The sequence below is a fragment of the Sciurus carolinensis genome, chromosome 2 (genome assembly GCF_902686445.1).
Source record: "Sciurus carolinensis chromosome 2, mSciCar1.2, whole genome shotgun sequence".
Lineage (NCBI taxonomy): Eukaryota > Metazoa > Chordata > Mammalia > Rodentia > Sciuridae > Sciurus > Sciurus carolinensis.
The window spans coordinates 187,461,085-187,479,934 of NC_062214.1; the positions used below are offsets into that span (position 1 = coordinate 187,461,085).

The 18,850-nt window shown below is 44.5% G+C and overlaps 1 protein-coding gene across 6 annotated transcripts in view; it reads right to left on the bottom strand.

The window, feature by feature from the left end:
- Positions 1 to 18,850, bottom strand: part of Ttc7b (tetratricopeptide repeat domain 7B) — a 232,194-nt gene that overhangs the window by 170,918 nt on the left and 42,426 nt on the right. For all 6 annotated transcript variants that reach the window (XM_047541992.1, XM_047541994.1, XM_047541995.1 and 3 more), the window contains exon 4: positions 1,809 to 1,939. In XM_047541992.1, coding sequence (XP_047397948.1) covers positions 1,809 to 1,939 — 131 coding nt within the window. The remainder of the gene's footprint in view (positions 1 to 1,808; positions 1,940 to 18,850) is intronic.

An 18,850-nucleotide genomic window follows, 5' to 3' on the forward strand; every position in this document is an offset into this window, starting at 1 on the left:
ACAGCACTGTGTGTTTGTCCACACCGGCTTGGAAAAACAACCCAGCAAGGCGTGGAGCAGAGCTGGGACTTCCTGATAACTCTGGTCTCACTTCCCGGGAGTCCCAGGGCCTCAATTTCCTCCTCAAAAATCTAACTCCTGTGGTCACCACATCCCCAGAACCAAAACGAACAAACAAAAGATTTTTTAAATTCCGACTTTGTGTGCCTCCTTGACAGTCCAGCTGAAGAGCCCAGCGGTGAAGGGGAGGCAGGAACGAACCCCAGGAACGTGTGGGAGGTGCCCGGGCCTCCATCACTGCAGACACGCGAGCAGGGGCGCTTCCTTTGCCCCAGGCAGGAAAAGGCAGCTCAAGGTGGCAGCCTGGACAGCAACTGTAGAATAAGCCGAAAATGAGGGCCCCTAAGCAGCACAGCTGGATGGCAGTGTCCGAGGCCAAGCCCCGCAGAGGCTGGCAGGCGGGGAGGAAGGTGCATTTCAAAGGAGCCTGCATGGCGCTCCTCTAAAGATCATAGCGTGAAATTTGAATAACGAAACAAGAGTCCCTCCCCAGAGAACCTGCTGACAGAACATCATTTTGGCAAGATAGTCAAACATCCTCCTGAGTTCCCAGGACCAGGACCTACGACCATCCCGGCTGTGCCCACCCTTCTCTCCAGCTGCTCATCTTCCACGGGTCTCTCGACCCCCCGACTCCTCACAGACACTGATCCTCATGAGACACACCAACACACAGCAAAATGACTTTAAATGACTCTCAGTCTGTACATGTCTAAAATGACAGCTAAGACTCAGGAAGTCCCTCTCTGTTCTAATTCTTGTGACCAGAGCCCAGACAGCAAGGGAAAGCAGGGCTTGGGCTCCCTGGGTCCCTAATCACTGAGCATTCGCACAGGGGCATCTCTGGGCCTGAGGGGGTCAAGGGCATGTCCAGCCTTGGTAAGAACACCAGGAAACTCTACCAGCAGCAGACTGCTAAGAGCTATCATAATTAAAAATAAGTGACATTTGCCAAGAACGCTCCCAAACCCAGGTTAAGTGTCTTTCTCCGCGTGGCCTTACATAATTCCACAAGCATGCCACTGAAGCAGAACTATCAAGGACGCTCTTCTAACAGACGGGAACACTGAGGCAGAAGGTGATGGAACTAGAATAGAGCAGAGCCAAACAGGGCACCCACCCCTCCCTGGCCCCAGAAGCTGCCAGCCTCCAGCCTCCAGTCCCAACCTCCCTGCCCAGGAGGTGAGATCAGGGCTCCTGCTCACTTGGCCTCTGCTCTGTGGCCACTGCCAGCTGGGGTTCCACTCCCCACACACAGGCAGACATGGGCTGCTGGAGAAGAACATCCCAGACGGCCTCCAGGGACACAGAACCTGCTCCACACAGGCTGGCCCACGTCCCCAGAGACCTTCACCACACCCATGAGGCAAAGCCTCCCAGACCCAGATGAACAGATCCTGGCATCCAGACCACACAAGGACAAACGAGGCTCAACCCACTTTGCTTAGGAGAAAGAACTTGGTGGGGAGCACTGGGGGAGGTTGCCAGCCTCAGGGTGCCGAGGGTAAAACCAGTTGCATTTCTGCTCAGAGAACCCTGCATTGCCTCCCGCACTGAACCATCTGTCCCCACACAAGGCACCACAATCACTGCATCTTCTCCTCACCAGTCAGGAAGGCAGATAAGGTCTGGCACACAAGTTGACAAGGCAGGCAAGCGGAAGGCTTTCCAGAGGTTGACTGCGGTTGTGTACAGTCTGATTTGGAATAAAAAATTACCAGGTGAATGAATGTGTGGTCCTCACTTACCCTTTCTATCTCCTGGAGGTACAAGAGGGCGATGTCCCCGGCTTTCTCATAACAGGTGATAACATCCTGTTCCCGGTCCATGTGGAGATTACTGGTAGAAGATGAAATGGGCAGCTTCTCTAAACAGAGTCCTGAAAAGCAAACAAAAACCTGGGTGAATGCTTTTCATGGGGCTTAATTTTTAAATATTATTTGTCAGGGCCATAAAATGGTCCTAGGATCTCACAGCCTATCAGAGAATCAGATCCTCCTTCCTCTGTCCTCTCTAAGGACAAAATGAAACATAAAAATGAAGCACCAAAAGGAACACCCATAGTGTCCAGAAGAAAAGAGGCCCTGAAATACAGGAAGATCAGTTTGACGTTGATACTAGGCTGAGACCTTGACCCAGCACTTCATCAGGACCTCATTCAGACCTGAGAGAGCAGGATCGTCAACTTTATGCATCAACTTGACTGGGCCACAGGGTGCCCAGACTTTAGGGCAAACATTATTCTGGGTGTGTCTGTAAGGGTGTTTCTGGGTGAGCTAAGCACTTGACTTGGAGGACTGAGTGTACACACCGCCCTCACTAACATGGGTGGCTCTCACTCAATGAGTTGAAGACCTGAATAGAACAAAAATGCTGAGTGAGTGGGACTCCCACCCCACCACCCCCTGTGAGTACACAGAGCTGTGATATGGCCTTCTCCTGCCTTTGGATTTGCATGGAAATTCCGACTCTTCTTGAGCCTTGAGACTGCCAACTTCTGAACTAGAACCTGCACCACTGGGTCTTCCGGTTCTAGGTGTCAAATGGGAACTACACCATCATCAGTCCTAGGTCTCCAGCTTATGGACTCATCATCTGCTGGTTTTGTCTCTCTGGAAAACTCTAATAATAGATCTCATTCAAACAGCAGAAGCCTTTTGTTGTGGTTTGGATGTGAGGTGTCCCCTAAAAGCTCACGTGTGAGACAATGCAAGAAGGTTCAGAGGAGAGATGATTGGGTTTTGCGAGTCTTGACCTAATCAGTGAATTGATCCCTGATGGGATTGACTGAGTGGTAACTGGAGGCAGGTGGGGTGTGGCTGGAGGCGGTGGTTCATTGGGGGCGTGGCTATAGGTGTACATTTTGTATCTGGAGAGTGGGGTCTCTCTCTGCTTCCTCATCACAATACGAACTGTTTCCCTCCACCACACTCTCCTGCCATGACGTCCTGCCTCACAAGTTCTGAGGAGTGGAGCCAGCCTTCTATGGACTGAGACTCTGAAACTGTGAGCCCTCAAATAAACCTTTTCTCCTCCACAATTGTGCTGATCGGGCCCTTTAGTCACAGAAGCAAAATAACTGATTAAAACACCCCTAAATTTGTTTTTTAAAAATAAATAAAGCTGGCAGCTACAGCCTGGTTCTTAAGTGTACCCCAAAGGTACACATGTCAAAGGCCTGACCCCCAGAGCGCTGCGAGGGGAAGTGTGGAACCTTTAAGAGGTGGGGCCAGGCGGGAGGTATGCATGTCACTGGGGGCCTGCCCTGTGGGACCCAGCCCCTCCTGTCTGCTCTTCCTGGCATCAGGTGAGTGACTTGTTCTGTCATCCCCTCTTGCCACGATGTGCTGGCTTCCCACAAATCCAGAAGAAACAGGGCCATTTGATTATTATCTGGAAGCTCCAAACTATGAGCCAAAATAAAACTTTTCTCCTTATAAGTTGATTATGTCAGATATTTTGTTAGAGGAATAGGAAGCAGACAAACACACTGGTTTGCAGCACAATACTACCAAAATACTCCCCTAAAATGCACACTTACTGAACATGAATAATTACGAGCTCTTGGGAGTCTTAGGTGAAGACATAGAGAACTGCCACGGTAAAGGATGTAACTTTACAGTCAAAGGCACAACAGGGCCAAACCCAGGTCTTAAGCCTCCGAACAATGCTATCACATTAGTTGCTGATTTTCATGGTGGACACCACTCCAGGGAGTGGATCAGACACATCAAAGGTCAGGAAATAATCCATGGCTTCACAGGCACCATTTTGGATAATGGTGTTATCCAAGTTGCTCTCAGTAAACAGCAAAAATCCCTCCAGGCTACAGAAAGCCACAGAAGACAGAGCCACTACATGTAAAGAAGCCACTTCCAGGCACAGGGAACTAGCAACTGAGGACAATGCACCTGGAAACTCAGAGGTCACCGCTTTGATGCAGAAGTAGCTCAGCCAAAGATTCTAATTTTTTAACAGTTTCACTGAAATAAAATTGACCTGTAATAAACTATACTTCTTTTTCTGTTTCATGATAATGGGTTTGGATGGGCTTTTCATTATTACTATTAAAACTCCACAGTTTATGTGACGATTCATTCTTTGTGCTGCATATGCTATGGGTTCCAAAAAATGCATAACGCCAAGCACTCATCATTACGCTACTACGCAGAAAAGGTTCACTGCTCAAAAGTTGCCGGGTGCTCCACCTACTCATCCTGCCCACTGGCAGCCACTAACCCCTTGCTGTTTCCATAACTGCCTTTTCCAGAATACCACACAGTTGAAGTCACACAGTGCACAGACTGCCTTCTGGCAATGTGCACCTATGGTCCGTCCTCCATGTCTTATGTTAGCTGGATAGCTCACTTATTTTTGTTGCTAAATAATGTTCCACTTACCACTGAGCAGGTATCTTGATTACTTCCAAGTCTTAGCAGTTACGAATAAAGCTTCTATAAACCTTCACCTGCAGGTTTTTGTGTGGACATGTTTATAACTTAATTTGGTAAATGCCAAAAAGTGCAACTGCTGGATCATATGGTAAGAGTGTGTTTGGTTTTATAAGAAATTGCTAAATAAATACATTTTTATTTTATTATAAATCACTTTGTAGAATATTATATTCAGCTTTTCAAGAAACTACCAGACTGTCCTCTCCAGTGAATGGTCCATTTTGACTTTTGGAATTTGAGCCATTCTAATAGGTGTATAGAGGCATCTCACTGCTGTTTTAATATTCACTTCTCAAACAACATGTGATGTTGAGCATCTTTTCTTACACTTATTGGCTGTCTGTATACTTTATTTGGTGTAGTGTCTGATCAGATCTTTTGCTCCTTTTTTAATTACATTGGTTTTTTAGTGTTGAGTTTTCAAAGTTCTTTGTACATGTGCCTTGGGGGTTTACATTTTGTCCCTGGTGCATGGAGCTCTCTCTCTCTCTCTCTGCTTCCTGGTTGTCATATCCTGAGCAGCTTCCTTCACCAAGCCTCTCTGCCATGATGGTCTGCCTCACCTCAGGCCCAGAACTATGGAGTCGGCCGACCATGGACTGAACCTCTGAGTCAAAATTAACTTTTCCTCCTCTCAATTGTTCTTGTCAGGTCTTTAGGTCACAGTGATGCAAAGACAACTAAAACACAAGGTCACCTAGATTTTATACGTTATCTCCTAGCAGTTTTAAAGTTTTCTACTTTACATTTAGGTCTATGACCCCTTTCAACCTAACACTTGTCAAAGGTCGGTGTCTAGAATTTTATTTTTTATTTTTTATTTTTGAATCTAGCTGTCCAGTTGTTCCAGCATTACTTGTTGAAAACTACCCTTTGCCCATTGACTTGCCTTTGGTCCCTTGTCAGAGATCAGTTGACTGTAGCTGAGTGGATCTATTTTCGACTCTATTTCATTCCATTGATCCACTTGTCTATTGTTTTGCCAATACTATGCAGTCCAAATCACTGTATAACATTTTTAGTAGCTCTAATGAGGTATATAATTATATGATATAAAGTGTGCAATTCAAAAATTTTAAATAAATTTAGTTTTGCAACTATCACTATAATTCAATTTTAGAACTTTCCATCATACCCAAATGATCCTTTCTGCCCAAATGAAGTCAGTCTCTATAACCACTCTCAGGCAATCACTAATCTGTTTTCTATCTATCTCTGTAGATTTACCTTTTCTGGACGTTTTATATAACTGGAATCATATGTGGTCTTTTGGGTTTTCTTCTTCACCTGCTGAATATTTTCGGGGTCCATCCATGTTACAGCAAGTATCAGGACTCCATTCATCTTACTGCTGTATGGAGAGGCTACATTTTATCTACCCATTTGCCAGTTGGATTGTTTCCACTCTTCAGCTATTTGAACAACAAAGTATGGAATACCCATGAACAGGTTTTTTTGTGTGTGTGCAGACAGATGTCTTTAATTCTCTCGAGTGGAGATCTAGGAATGCAAATATTGGATCAGGTGATAAATTTCTTTTTAATTTTTTAAAGAAATTATCAGTTTTCCTAAGAAGCGGCATCGTTTTCCATTCCCACCAGCAATAAATGTGGACTCCAGGTTCTCTGCATCCACATCAATACTTGTTATTATCTCATTGTTTAACTAGAGCTATCCCAGGGCGTATGAAGTGGCACTTTATTGTGGTTTTGAGCTGCATTTCTACGACTAACAATACTGACCATCTTTTCATGTGCTTATTTGCTAGCTATACTTCTTCTTTGGTGAAGTGTCCATTAAAATATTTTATCCATTTTTATAAGATTGCTTATTTTCTGGAGTTTTGAGAGTTCTTTATATTCTGAGTACAAGTGCTCAAATATATGGTCCACATATATTTGCTCAGTCTGCAGTTTGTTTTTATCTTCTTAAAATGTCTTTTGAAGATAAGAAGTTTAAAATTTTGATGAAACCCAATTTATCAATGTTTTCTTAAATGGACTGTGCTTGTGGCTTTGTAGCTAAGAAATTTTTGCCTAGCTCACTACTACAAAGTTCTGTCCTGCGTGTTCCTATAGAATTATTATAGTTTGAGGTTTTATATCTAGGTCTATGATACATGTTGACATTATGTTGCAAAGTAGAGACTGAAGTTTATTTCTTTGCAAATAGATTCAATTGTTCTAGTAAACTTACTAAAGATTTTCCTCTTCCACTGAACTGTCTTTGCTCTTTTGAGAACAATCAGAAGGACAGAACATGTGGGTCTTTCTGGACTCTAGTCTATTACAATGATCTCCTTGTCTATATTTAAACCAATATCACTTTGTTTTGATTACCATATTTTTATAAGTTTTGAAGAATTGTTAGTACTCCATTTTTGCTTATAATTTTCTTTTTTTCATTTCTTTCTTTTCTTTTTTTAAGAGGGGGTATTCTCAGTCTTTTACATTTCCATATAAAATCTGTTTGACAATTTCTACCACAATATGTTGGCTGGGATTACACTGAATTTAGAGATTAATTTGGAAAGAATTGATTTAACATTAACAATAATGAGTTTTTCAACTTTGGGGCACAGTGTGTCTCTTACTTATGTATCTTTCACATCTCTCAGCAATGGCTCTTAGATTTCAGTGTATAGGCCTTGTAAACCTTTTTCCAGGTTGCCTTTAAGTATTTCATATTTATTATGCTATTGTAAATGGTATTGTTTTAATTCACTTATTGTTCGTTGCTAGTATACAGAAATGACTTTTGAATATTGATCTTGTATTTTGTAACCTTGCTAAATTCACCTTTTAGTTCTGCTACCATTTTTGTGGCTTCCATCAGAAGATCCACATAGATTGTTGTGTTGTTTGCAAATAGTTTACTTCCTCCTCTGCAGTCTGGATGTATTTTATTCCTATTTGCTGCCTGACTGCACTGTCAAGAATCCCCGTGCAGTGCTGAGTGGAAGTGGTGAGGGCAGACAGCTTACGTCACTCCTGGCCTTAAGGAGAAAGCCTTCAGCCTTTATCATTAAGTTTGACGCTAACTGCTAAGCTTTTCATAGATGCCCTCTGTTAGGATGAGGATGGTTCCCTCTACACCAGTGTGTTCAGAAGAAAGGAAATAATAAAGATCAAAGTGGAAGCAAACAAAACAGACAACAGAAAAGCAATAGAGAAGAATCAATGAAACCAGAAGCTCTTTAATGAGAATTTTTCAAAAACAGATAAACCTTTCACCAGACTCCTCTGGAAAAGGGGAAGACACAAACTGCAACATCAGGAGTGAAAATAAATGTGGGATTTTCTCAATTAGGTCAAGTGGGTACATTGTATTGTTCCAAGGCTTCTATATCTCACAAATAATCTGCCTACTTGTTCTACCTGTTGAAACAGGGGTACTATAATCTCTGCACTTAAATGTGCATTTGGCCTGTTTCTCCTTTAAATTCAGTTTCTGCTTCATGTATTTTAAAGCTCTTAATAGCCATATAAACTTTTAGAACATTTTATAGAAACTTTTACGAGACTTCGTTCCAAAACCTGCTTTGTCCAAGATTAACATAGCTACTCCAGCTTTCATTTCTTTACTATTAGCATGGTATATTTTTTTCATTTTTTTTACTTTTAATAGATCATGTGTTTATAGTTAAAGTGTTTCGTCTGGGCAACACACTGTTGAGCCTTGCTTATTTTCCAATCTGACCATCTCTATTTTTATTATTATTATTATTTTATTTATTTATTTTTTTTTTGCAGTGCTGGGGATTGAACCCAGATCTTTGCACATGCAAGGCAGATACTCTGCCACTGAGCCACAGCTCAGTTCTCTACCTTTTAATTAGAGTGTTTTGATTACTTATACTTAATGTAATTTTTATATAGTTAAAATTGAATCTATTACTTTGCTAATTGTTTTTTATTTGTCCAATGTGTTCTGTTTTTCCCTTTATTTCTTCTATTTGACTAGCTGAGTACTTTGATTTGTTAAAACTGTGTTGGGTCAATGGTGATTTAGGGTTTAAACCATCATAGCCTACTTCAGATGATATTATTCTAGTTCCTAAATATAGTCCATAACCTCTACAATTGAACACTTCCATTTCTCCCTTCTAGCCTTTATTCATTTATCATATAATTTCACTTTTATACACTTTGCAATCCCCTCCTAATGTAGTTATTATTTTTTGTTTAGTCAATTATATTTTAAAGACATTTCAATCATAAGGAAAAACTCTTACATATTCACTAATTACAGTTATAATTTCCTGTGCTCTTCGTTCCTGATTCATGTTTTCTTTTGGCATCTTCTCCCTTCACCTTAAAGTAATTCCTTCAACATGTCTTATAGTGTAGTTCTGCTACTGCAAGGATTTTTTAGTTACTATATGCCTGAAAATGTTGTCTCTTGTCTTCATTTTAAAGAGATATTTTTACCAAGTATGGAATTGAGGGCTGACGGTTTGCTTTTTTTCCCTGCCTCACTCAGTGAGTTCTCACTTGCACGGTTTATGACAATAAACCTACTCTCACCTCTGTATTTGTTCATTTGTATATGTCTTTTTCTCTGGTTGCTTTTAGGATTTTCTCTTTATTATTGATTGTGAACAAATTGTTTTATGAATTACTTGGGCTCCACTGAGCTTCCTGAAATTGAGGGTTTAGAGTTGAAACATGTTCAGTCATTACTTCTTTAAAATTGCTTAATGTCTTCCTCTTCCCTTCTTAGGTGACTCTGATACATGTACATTTCCCACTTTTTAAAAAATATTTTTTCTCAGTTTCATTTTGGATAATTTCTATTGTCATGTCTTCAAGTTCACTAGCTTTTTATTCTGCGACATCTACTCTGCCACAGTCATATTCAATTGCATTTTTTTTATCTCAGCCATTACAATTTTCATCTCTAGAAATTTTGTTTGGGTCTATTTTTATATTCTATGTCTCAAACTTTTAAAACAAAAGGAATGCAGTGATAATAGCTGCGTTAATGTTCATCAAGTCCTAGGTGCTCAGTATTCATCCTGCGTTGAGCCAAAACTGTTTATGCCATTGCAAAACAAAAAACAAAACAAACAAACAAAACATTAAGTAGTCTCGCTCCAGCATGAACTCTCTTCTAACCTCTTGACATTTTCTTTGGAGGAGAACATGAGATAAAAAGAACAAATGTACCATTTAGCATAACAACTGCAGAACTACTTTAAAGAAGTATACTGGATGAGAGCTTCCTAAATGCTCTTTAAGTACTTAGTACAAAATTAAAATCACCAGGAAAAAGAGAGAGAGAGAACATGAATAGGAATGAAAATTGTTTTGCAATCTGCCCTCTTCTTGCATGAAGCAACCAAATAATGTGCAAGTTGATATCAGGCATTTGATATAAGGAAAACTAATTCCCCAGAGCATGTCAAAAGGTCAGAAAAAAAATGGCTCTACTCTCTGGCACTGTGCACCTTTGCAAGTTGGACTCTGACCACTAATGCTTATGAAGATGACCAAGATATAAAATAAAATAAAATAAAATGTCAAATATGTTACAGGTAATTCGACTCTCAGCTGTGTTTTACTGGGCTCTGAAGTATTTGAAAACCTGTCATCTGGGGCTGTAGTCCATGGTCACACGTGGTTAGTAAGAATATTCAAACCAGCTACACAACTTAACCCTCCACTGTTAGGAGTCATATTCTTAATAGGCAGGACACTTGTGGACACTCAAGGTCTTGGCTGGTAGATGCACTCCCAGGAATGTGTCCACTCTTGGGCAGGAGGCCTTTTATGAATTAATCAGCTATTGTTGCTTTCCTTCTCCCAAATGCAATGGTGTCCATTCCATGTGCCACTGGGCACACCCCAGAGCAATGGCAGTGTCTTGATTTATTGCAGTGACTTCCTGCCTATGCAGCTGAGTTCCAGAATATTTAGTCCTCTGTCAAAGCTGCTTACAGGCCCTTTGGACTGCTCTATAAATTTTCAAGTGTCTGGGATCACATCAGCACTGTCTGGGAAGCAGAGGCCCGAGGTCATGGCCTAGATTGGCTCCCATTAAAAGCTCAGATGATGCCTTGTCAGTTTGTAAAGCTATCTCAATAATGTTTTCAGGTACTTTCTTTTTCCTAGAGAAATACAAAACCAAAAAAAAATTGTGAAAACAGACTTGATAAAAAGCTCATATAACAGTAATGACTGCATTGCCTTAATCAGTAAGATCTGCATCTCAAAAATCAAAGCAGTATACAAAAAGGGTAGAAATTAAGTGTTCTTAGTCTGTTTTCTGTTGCTGTAATGAAATACCTGAGGCTGGGTACTTTATAAATAAAAGAGGAGGGTTTTGTTTTTTTTTTAAAGGTTTTGTTATCTGGAGATGTAATAGTATGGCGCTGGCATATGTTCATCTCTGATGAGGAATTTCTGGCTACATCTCAGCACGGTAGATGCCATCATGCCAGGCACATGTGTGAGAGGGAAAAAGCACATGGTGGGACAGGAAGCAAGAGAAATTCAGGGGCCAGACTATTCTCTTTACAACCACCCACTCTCACAGACACTAACCCGGCTCTCTCGAGAACTACATTGATCCCTTTCAAGGGCAGTGCCTCCAATGACCTAATCACTTTCCATTAGGCCCCACCTCTTAAACATCCCATTCTCTCCCAAGATCACTACCACCAGCAAGCTTCCAGCCCATGGACTGGAGGAGACACTAACTACAGCGAAGTGATTCTGACAGTCAGGGCCAGCTTTAAAGCACAGGTGATAAGGGCAGCCAACCATGTTGTTTGTGATCCACAAAAATTATTTTTCTCTCTGCCACAGGAGGGAATTTCCACATAAAGATTCATTTCTAAAAGATCCTTTCTATGAATGATAACACATTTTAAATACATCAGTGATGATAAAATCATTTTGATTACATTTAACAGCTTTCAAAGCTCTTCCATTTGCACTGGCCTGTTTGGTTGCTAGTTATCCTTCTCTCAAACTTGTGGGAAAATAGTCTCAAGTTCAGTGATTGCCTAACGTTGGTGTGGGAGTCATATGTGGAAATTATATGACAGCCCATGGCCGGGGCCAATGCTTCACCCTGGACGTGTCCTAAGAGGCCACACTGACTGCTGAGACCTTGCAGGGTGGTGTGGAAGGCAAAGGTGGCTTACAGAGGCCAGGAGACCAGCGGGCGGCAGGTGGGAGGGTACAGGGCAGCTGGATAGCGGCTGGGGCGCGTCACTCTCAGAAGCTCAAGCACACCCAGTCTCCCAACTCTTCTAGTTAGGTGTGGCTTGCAGAACATCATGTGGCAGCCTGGACTCTCCCTTTATGTTTCATTCAACATCAAGGTTTCAAAACCTCTGCCAGGAAGCACCATTTTATTTCCCCCTGGCCTACAGTTTCCCTGGAGGTCTGGTTGAAGAAGTGGAAAGCTACAACCCCCCATTGTCAGAATATCCAGCAATCAGAGGGGTCCGTGCCCAAATTCTTTCAGATCTGTCTAAATTTGAGATCAGTCAGCTAGGAACCATTTCTGAACATTAAGACCGAACAGTTTCAACAATAATAAACATTCATTTAGCAAATCCCTCCTCAGCACCTGGCACTGTGCCTGGGGCTTGACAAGCACTCATCTCCACAGCCATCCTGCAAGGAAGGTGTTAACAGAATCTGAGAGATAAGACTGAACTCAGGGCTCCAGGCTGACACCTCTTAAAGCCAGTTTTGACCCCTGGTCTGACCAACTGCAAAGTCCTGCTCCCAGAGTCCTTTCTCACTGAGCTGCTGACAGCACGCACACTCAGTGTCTGATAGAAGCAATGCCATCACAATGAGTCTTAAGTGTCTGGAGTCTTAGGGAACTGTTCTGCTCCCAGCAAGAGCTGCAGCACCCCATGCAACTCCCTGGACACCAGGCCTCCTTTTCCTCATCTGTGCCATGAAGGGTTGGAGTAGTGAGATGCCACCCTGAGCGATATGACTCTGACAGACTAACAGTCAAAACGAAAAATATTTTCATTTTTTAAAATCACATGGAGACGAACAATGAACTTTTATAAAGTTATGCAATGCAATGAAAGTCTATAAAATACAAGAATATGAACTGTGTACTCTAATGCCAGCCACTGCCGCCTCGTCTATCTTAACCACACCTCTGAAGGTCAGGCCCAGGGCAGGCCTGATGCTTGGCTGTAACATGACCCACAGGGAAGTTTATAACTGGAAGTACCAGAAAAACTTCATGACGATATCATGTCTTTGATAACCCAGCCCTGGGGTGTGGGCTTCAAAGGCAGTAAGACAATTTCCAGGGATCTCAATTTCCAAGTCTGAAAAGAAACTGAGGAAAACAGACTTAAGATGCACAAAGCAGAGCCCTGGCAAGAGCAGCCCAGCTCACCTCTAGAATGGCCCATTCCCACAGGGTCATATGTTCTCAGCTCAACAGAAGGAGAAGCCCCAGGGGAGACAGCAGGGATGCCAAGGGAAACCACCAAATGCTGGGGCAGGGGAGGGGACGGCTGCCCAGACAACCTGAGAGGTCCACGCTTCTGTGATTTGTAGTGGTCTCTGGGCTGGGCGCCATGATTGCTCCCTTCTGGGTGCTCTCGTGAATTGTTTTCCTTCTGGACTCAGCATACCCTTCTTAGGAGGTACATATGCACAAACATGCACAAGCATTCGCACACATGCACACACGTATACACATGTATACAATACACACATCTGCACACACATACACACACTCCTCAAAGGAAGAGGACTCCAGGCCCTAGCTTAGATGTTTACCCACTAGAGCAGATAATCTTTCAATAACGTTCCTTCTAGCCTGATTCTGCCAGCAAATAAGATGCTAATTCAACCTGAAATGCTCACCACATAAGAGTTTGCAATTAGAATTTATTCTTTAAATCTCCTTTTAGTAACCATATAATAGTAATAATAATAACATGTACTGAGTAGTAGCTGCATGCCAGACTCTGTTCTGAGTCTGATACAATTTATCTGACTCCCCAGAGAGCCCTAGCATGGATTCACTCACCAGACTAGAGATGAGGAGAGCGGGCTGAGCTGTGAAGTCACTCCCACAAGGTTACATCCAAGTGGCAGAGCTGGGATGCGGCCCAAAAGGCCCAGCCGCTGAGTTCTGCTCCCAGGCTCCAGGCCACAGTCTTGTATTTGGAGCCTTTATCTCTGTACGTAAAGCGTATAGCTCAGGAGCTGAGAGTGCGGGCTGTGGCCAGGCTTAGGCCCCCATCCACAGATGACTTCATGTGCAAAAGCGCTGAGTGCTTAGAACAGTGCCTGGCACACAGTGACACCCAGAAACAAGACCGCTGAGGCCCATTCATGGCATTATTATTATCTAGAGGTAAGAGTAGGCTAGAAAATCTCCAAGCAAGAGAATTTTATTCCTTTGTTATGTTATTTTTGGCTATGTTAATTTTATTTACACTTAATACCAGCTGTACTGAGATATTATTCATATACCAAAAAATTCACTATATATGGTATACAATTCAGTGGTTTTTGTGTATCCATACAGTTGTTGGACCATCAGCACTAGCTAATTCCAGAACATTCACACAGCTCCAAGAAAAGCCCTTACCCATTAGCAGTACTTCCTATTTCCTACTCCATGCTCTTCCAGACCTGGACTTCCCATCTCTATGGATTTGCCTATTCTGGATATTTCTTATGAACGGAAGCACACAGAATATGATCTGTTGTTCTGGCTTCTGGGATTCAGCAGGTTTTCAAGTTCACAGCTGTGTACCAAGTATCCACACATCATTCCTTTTTAAAAAAATAAAACAAGGGGCTGGGCTGTTGTTCTGGATCCCAGCCTCAGCACAACATTAAAATATATATATATATATATATATATATATATATGTAAAATAATGGTATTGTGTCCATCTATAACTAAAAAGTATATTCAAAAATGAAATGAAATTCACAAAACACAAAATTAATCATTTTTCTGTTAACAATTTAGTGGCATTTAGCACATTTACTATATTGTACAAATACATTCCTTTTTATTGCCAAATAATATTTCATTCTGTGGAACTAACACATTTCTCTGTCCATTCATCAGCTGCTAAACTCTGGGGCCATTTCCATTTCCTGGATGTCTGGAGACATGTTCATGTACTGGTTTTGTTTTGCTCTGTTTTCAGCACTAGGAATTAAACCCAGGGGCCTCCACTCTGCTCTCCCCTGGCAATGCTAGTGCCCACTTCCACCGAGCTATTATCCCCAGCCCTTTTTATTCTACTTTGAAAGAGGGTCTCACTAAGTTGCCCAGGCTGGCCTCAAACTTGCAATCCTCCTGCCTCAGCCTCCTGAGTAACACCACATACCAGCCTAGGTATCGGTTATTGTGTGGGCATACATTTTCAATTCTCTCAGACATATTTTTATGAATGGAATTGGTGGATCATGTGGTAACCTTATTTTTTGTTATACTATTTTTAATCTTTGAAAACTGCCAAACTGCTAGGTGAAATACCAAGAATTGAAAATGCATGGGCTTCTGATTAGACGACTGAATGGAACCCTTGCTTTTCCATGTACCTGCTCTGTGACGTGGCACCTGTCCTTGTCCAGCATAGGTATATGACAACACTGGCTTTGACCAAAGGCTTCAAGGCTTAGCCATTGCCTGGCACACAGAAAACACTCAATAAATAGTAACTACTCTTATCAACATGTGCCTTTCCTGGGGGCAGTGACAATCCTCTTCTATCTTTTTGTGGGGGTATAACTGAAAAATGCAGGAAAGCAGCAGGGAGAAGCTAACCATCACCCACGTTCTTCCCACTAGAGTTCAGCAGAGCCACCGAGCCGGCAGACCCCAGTGCATGATGCACAGCACTCTGGTCTTGGCACTAGTCTCCTTCCCAAGAAAGGAGGACTCATCACACTAGGGATCCCCACGGGATCACGTACGGCCCCTGCACTCCGACTCCAGCCAAGATAAGGGAAGCCTCTTCACCCCCAAACTCTCGCTGAGCACCAACGCTCGGTGCCCTGGACTGTACGAAAGGACACAATCTTCACCCTCGAGAAGTGCCACCTCTAGTGGAATGGAGAACAAAAATATTCTCAAAACAATGTAAAGCATGCAGTGACTGCGGCGGACATGGTGTCATCGAAGAGGGAAGAGCAGGAGCCTCAGCAGACCTTCGCCTAAGGCTTCCGTTCCCCAACAGGGTCTTCTCTCTGGACCCTGTGAGTTTGCTGCTCCCAAAAGAGAACCAATGAGAAGCCTATTAAAACAAACAACATTGGACATGAATATGGGTCAGAGGCTGGGCAAGGACTCTTGCTCTTCTCACACCGTCTAAATATAACAGAAAGCTCTGCCAGGCAACCTGAGAGGAGCAGCCCAGGCGATGAGGCACGGAGCCTCCCACCACCCCCCACAGAACCACTGGATCTACACTGGGGAGGGGCCAGAGAGCCAAGTCAGAGGTAAACAGCTAGGAGAGGCTCACAGCAGATGTCCCCACCATGGCCCCACAGCACCCCCCCCCCCACAGTGCTGGGTTTCAAACATGAGCAAAACCCAGCAATCAGCAGGGACTCCTGTAGCCACCTTCTCCCACCCCTGTCCTCCACACATGGGCTTTTTTTAGAAAACTACTTTTTCACCACACCCAAAGGAATTTCAAAGCCTCAAATAATGAAAAGCAGCTTCTCAAAAACTAAGATTAAAAAAAAAAAAAAAAAAAATCTTGCCATCTCTCCTGTAGATGGGGAAATTTCAGCTCACAGAGGGTCATGACTCATCCATGGTCCCACTGCAGGTAGGTATTGGCAGAGGCCACCCCAATTCCTGATCTAAGGAGATTTCTACCAGGGAAGGTCCCCCAACAGCTGCGACACTGCCCCCAACAGACTGGAGACATTTTCTGCCACAAGAGCAGCACTGTCAGTGACTGCCCTGCAACTCCGGGATGACATCATATCATTAACAAACATCCAACCTATCAAGGCTGCGCTGAGAGTGTCACCTGAAGACGTGAACGAGGGCTCTGCCAAGACATCTTCCTCCTTGGACTTCTGAGTCCTGCCTACCAGGGATCTCTATCCACGAGGAATCAGTGCGACCTCAACTCCTGCTAAAGCTCCATCAGCAGAATAACTGCTTCCCTGTCTTCCTGGGCCTGCGAGTGTAAATGCTTCCTGCAAGCCACGACTTTCCCTGCCTCCCGGCGATGCCACCTGCAAGGGACCGGGTGTCCCTGGGGAGACTCACTAATTCGAGGCTAATGAAGAAGGCGGGGGAGTTCGCCTTCCCTCTCGGATCCCTGAACTCCAGCTGAATCACAGAACGAATCAAACTCAGGGACTGTGAACGTTAAGGCCTGCGGAGACCACCGCCGCGCCCCGCCCTGGGGTACGGGCCACGCGGGACGCTGGGGTGGGGCGGGCCCGCGGAGGAGCGGCCCAGGGCGCCGGCGGACTCTGCGCATGCGCAGCGAGGGCGCGCACCTCGGCCAGGACGCTGCTCCCGCGACCCCTAGCGGCGGCCGGGACGCGGCGGGACGACCTTGGGCGTCTGCGGCGAGTCCTGAAGTGGCCCAGTCAGACCTTCTGGCTTGTGCATGCGCCCAGAGGCCCTCGGTGGAACCCAGGGTTTGCAGGCGCCCAGAGCTCCTGAGTGCCCTAACGTTTGCAAGGTCCACACTGGCACCGAGAGCCGCTCCGTGCACACCAGGATCAATCGGTCTCTCTCAATCCCCAGTCGGCAGTATTTGCAACTGCAAAGTGACATGCCAGCCCTTGACAGCAAAGAGCTGTAGGGGATGAGCCACATCCATGCCTATCTCTCGGGCTGTGAGATTAAGGGAGATCAGGGTCAAGTGCTTTGAATGGTGTTTTGTTTTGTTTAACAAAATAATTTGGCCAGTATCATTCCCCAGTATAGACCCTTTCCCTTCACGCCCCCTTCCCGGAAGGAATGTTTAAATGCTATGATTATTATTAGAAATTTACTACTATTCTTCCAGAACCTGGCACCCAGGAGTCACTCCATAAACCTGGGTCCTCTGCCTTGAGAGGTGGTGTGCCCGCTGTTGCCAGCCCCTGCCTGGTTCAAGGGTCAGGACCGTGGCTGCCCCACACTCCCTGCTCTTGGGCGCCCTGCCCAGTCACTGGGGGAGCCTCTCCGCCACACTCTGACGCCCTCCTTCTCCACAGAACAGTCTGTGCTCTGCTCCCGCCCCCGAGAGCACTCAGAGCTTTCCAAATATGGATGCTTTTTTCATTCCCGAAGCGTCACGAACATTTGGGGGAAGAAAATGAACACCAGACACGGTTTGGAAACCGTGGAAGCCAAGAGACGGGTGGTGACAGAACAAGCACTGCGTGAGGAGTCAGGCGCCCTGCTTCTAAAATAAAACGCGGGAGTCGGCGGGAGAGCTTCCACACCAGCCTGCGCGCCTGCCCGGCCCCAGGAGATCCTGAAAGCAAGGACCCGAGTCCTGAAAAAGAAAATGCAGCAGTTCGCACGCAATGCACAGCAGAAAACGGCACTGAGGAGGCCAGAGAGTCGCTGGGGCAGGCTCTCCAGAGGCAGTCCAGGAGAGGTGAGTGAGCTGGGGGAGAGCAGCTGGCGACAGGATGCCGGGCTTTCCGTCAGGCCTGACCCGAAACCCGCGTTCATCTAAAACAGGATTTCAGAATCCTCTGAAAAAGTTTCACTTTTGCTTAAGCACTTGTTAGTTACTCGAGCAGAACTTATCTTCAGGAGGGCAAAATGTTTAAAGAACAGTCCCACTGCAAGCACCCCCACGTGGCAGGCACTGTCCCTGGTGTTAATGCAGGGGAACAAAGCCAGCAGCCCAGACAGCCTCGGTGCCCATTCCAAGCAGGCGCCCACACGGTCACTGATCTAATGAATTAATTATATAATCTAGTTTGGGAGAGGCAAGTGGCAGATGTGAAATAATTAAACAAAAACTGAGTGCCAAACTCCATGACTAACTACAAACAGAGGCAGAATCAGAGGAAGGAGAGACTGGTGTGGACAGACAGAGCTAGCGAGGTCCTCATGCATAACAGGTGTCACTAGGGTGGATCCAGCACAGGGAAAGGGGAGGCCCCCAGGGGAAAGGAGCAGAGGAGCAGAGGTGCCCCTGGTGGGGTGAGGGCAGGCGGGTGGGCAGGCAGCGTGACACACAGTGTGGGCAGGATATAGCAGGACATGTGGCCAACACGACAAAACTGGGACGTATGGTCCAGAAATCTGGAGAAACGTGTGACCATGCCTCAACTTGTTACAATAAACAGGGACACACACTGGGAACCTGAGCTTCAAGCAATAAGGGAGAAGGTGACATT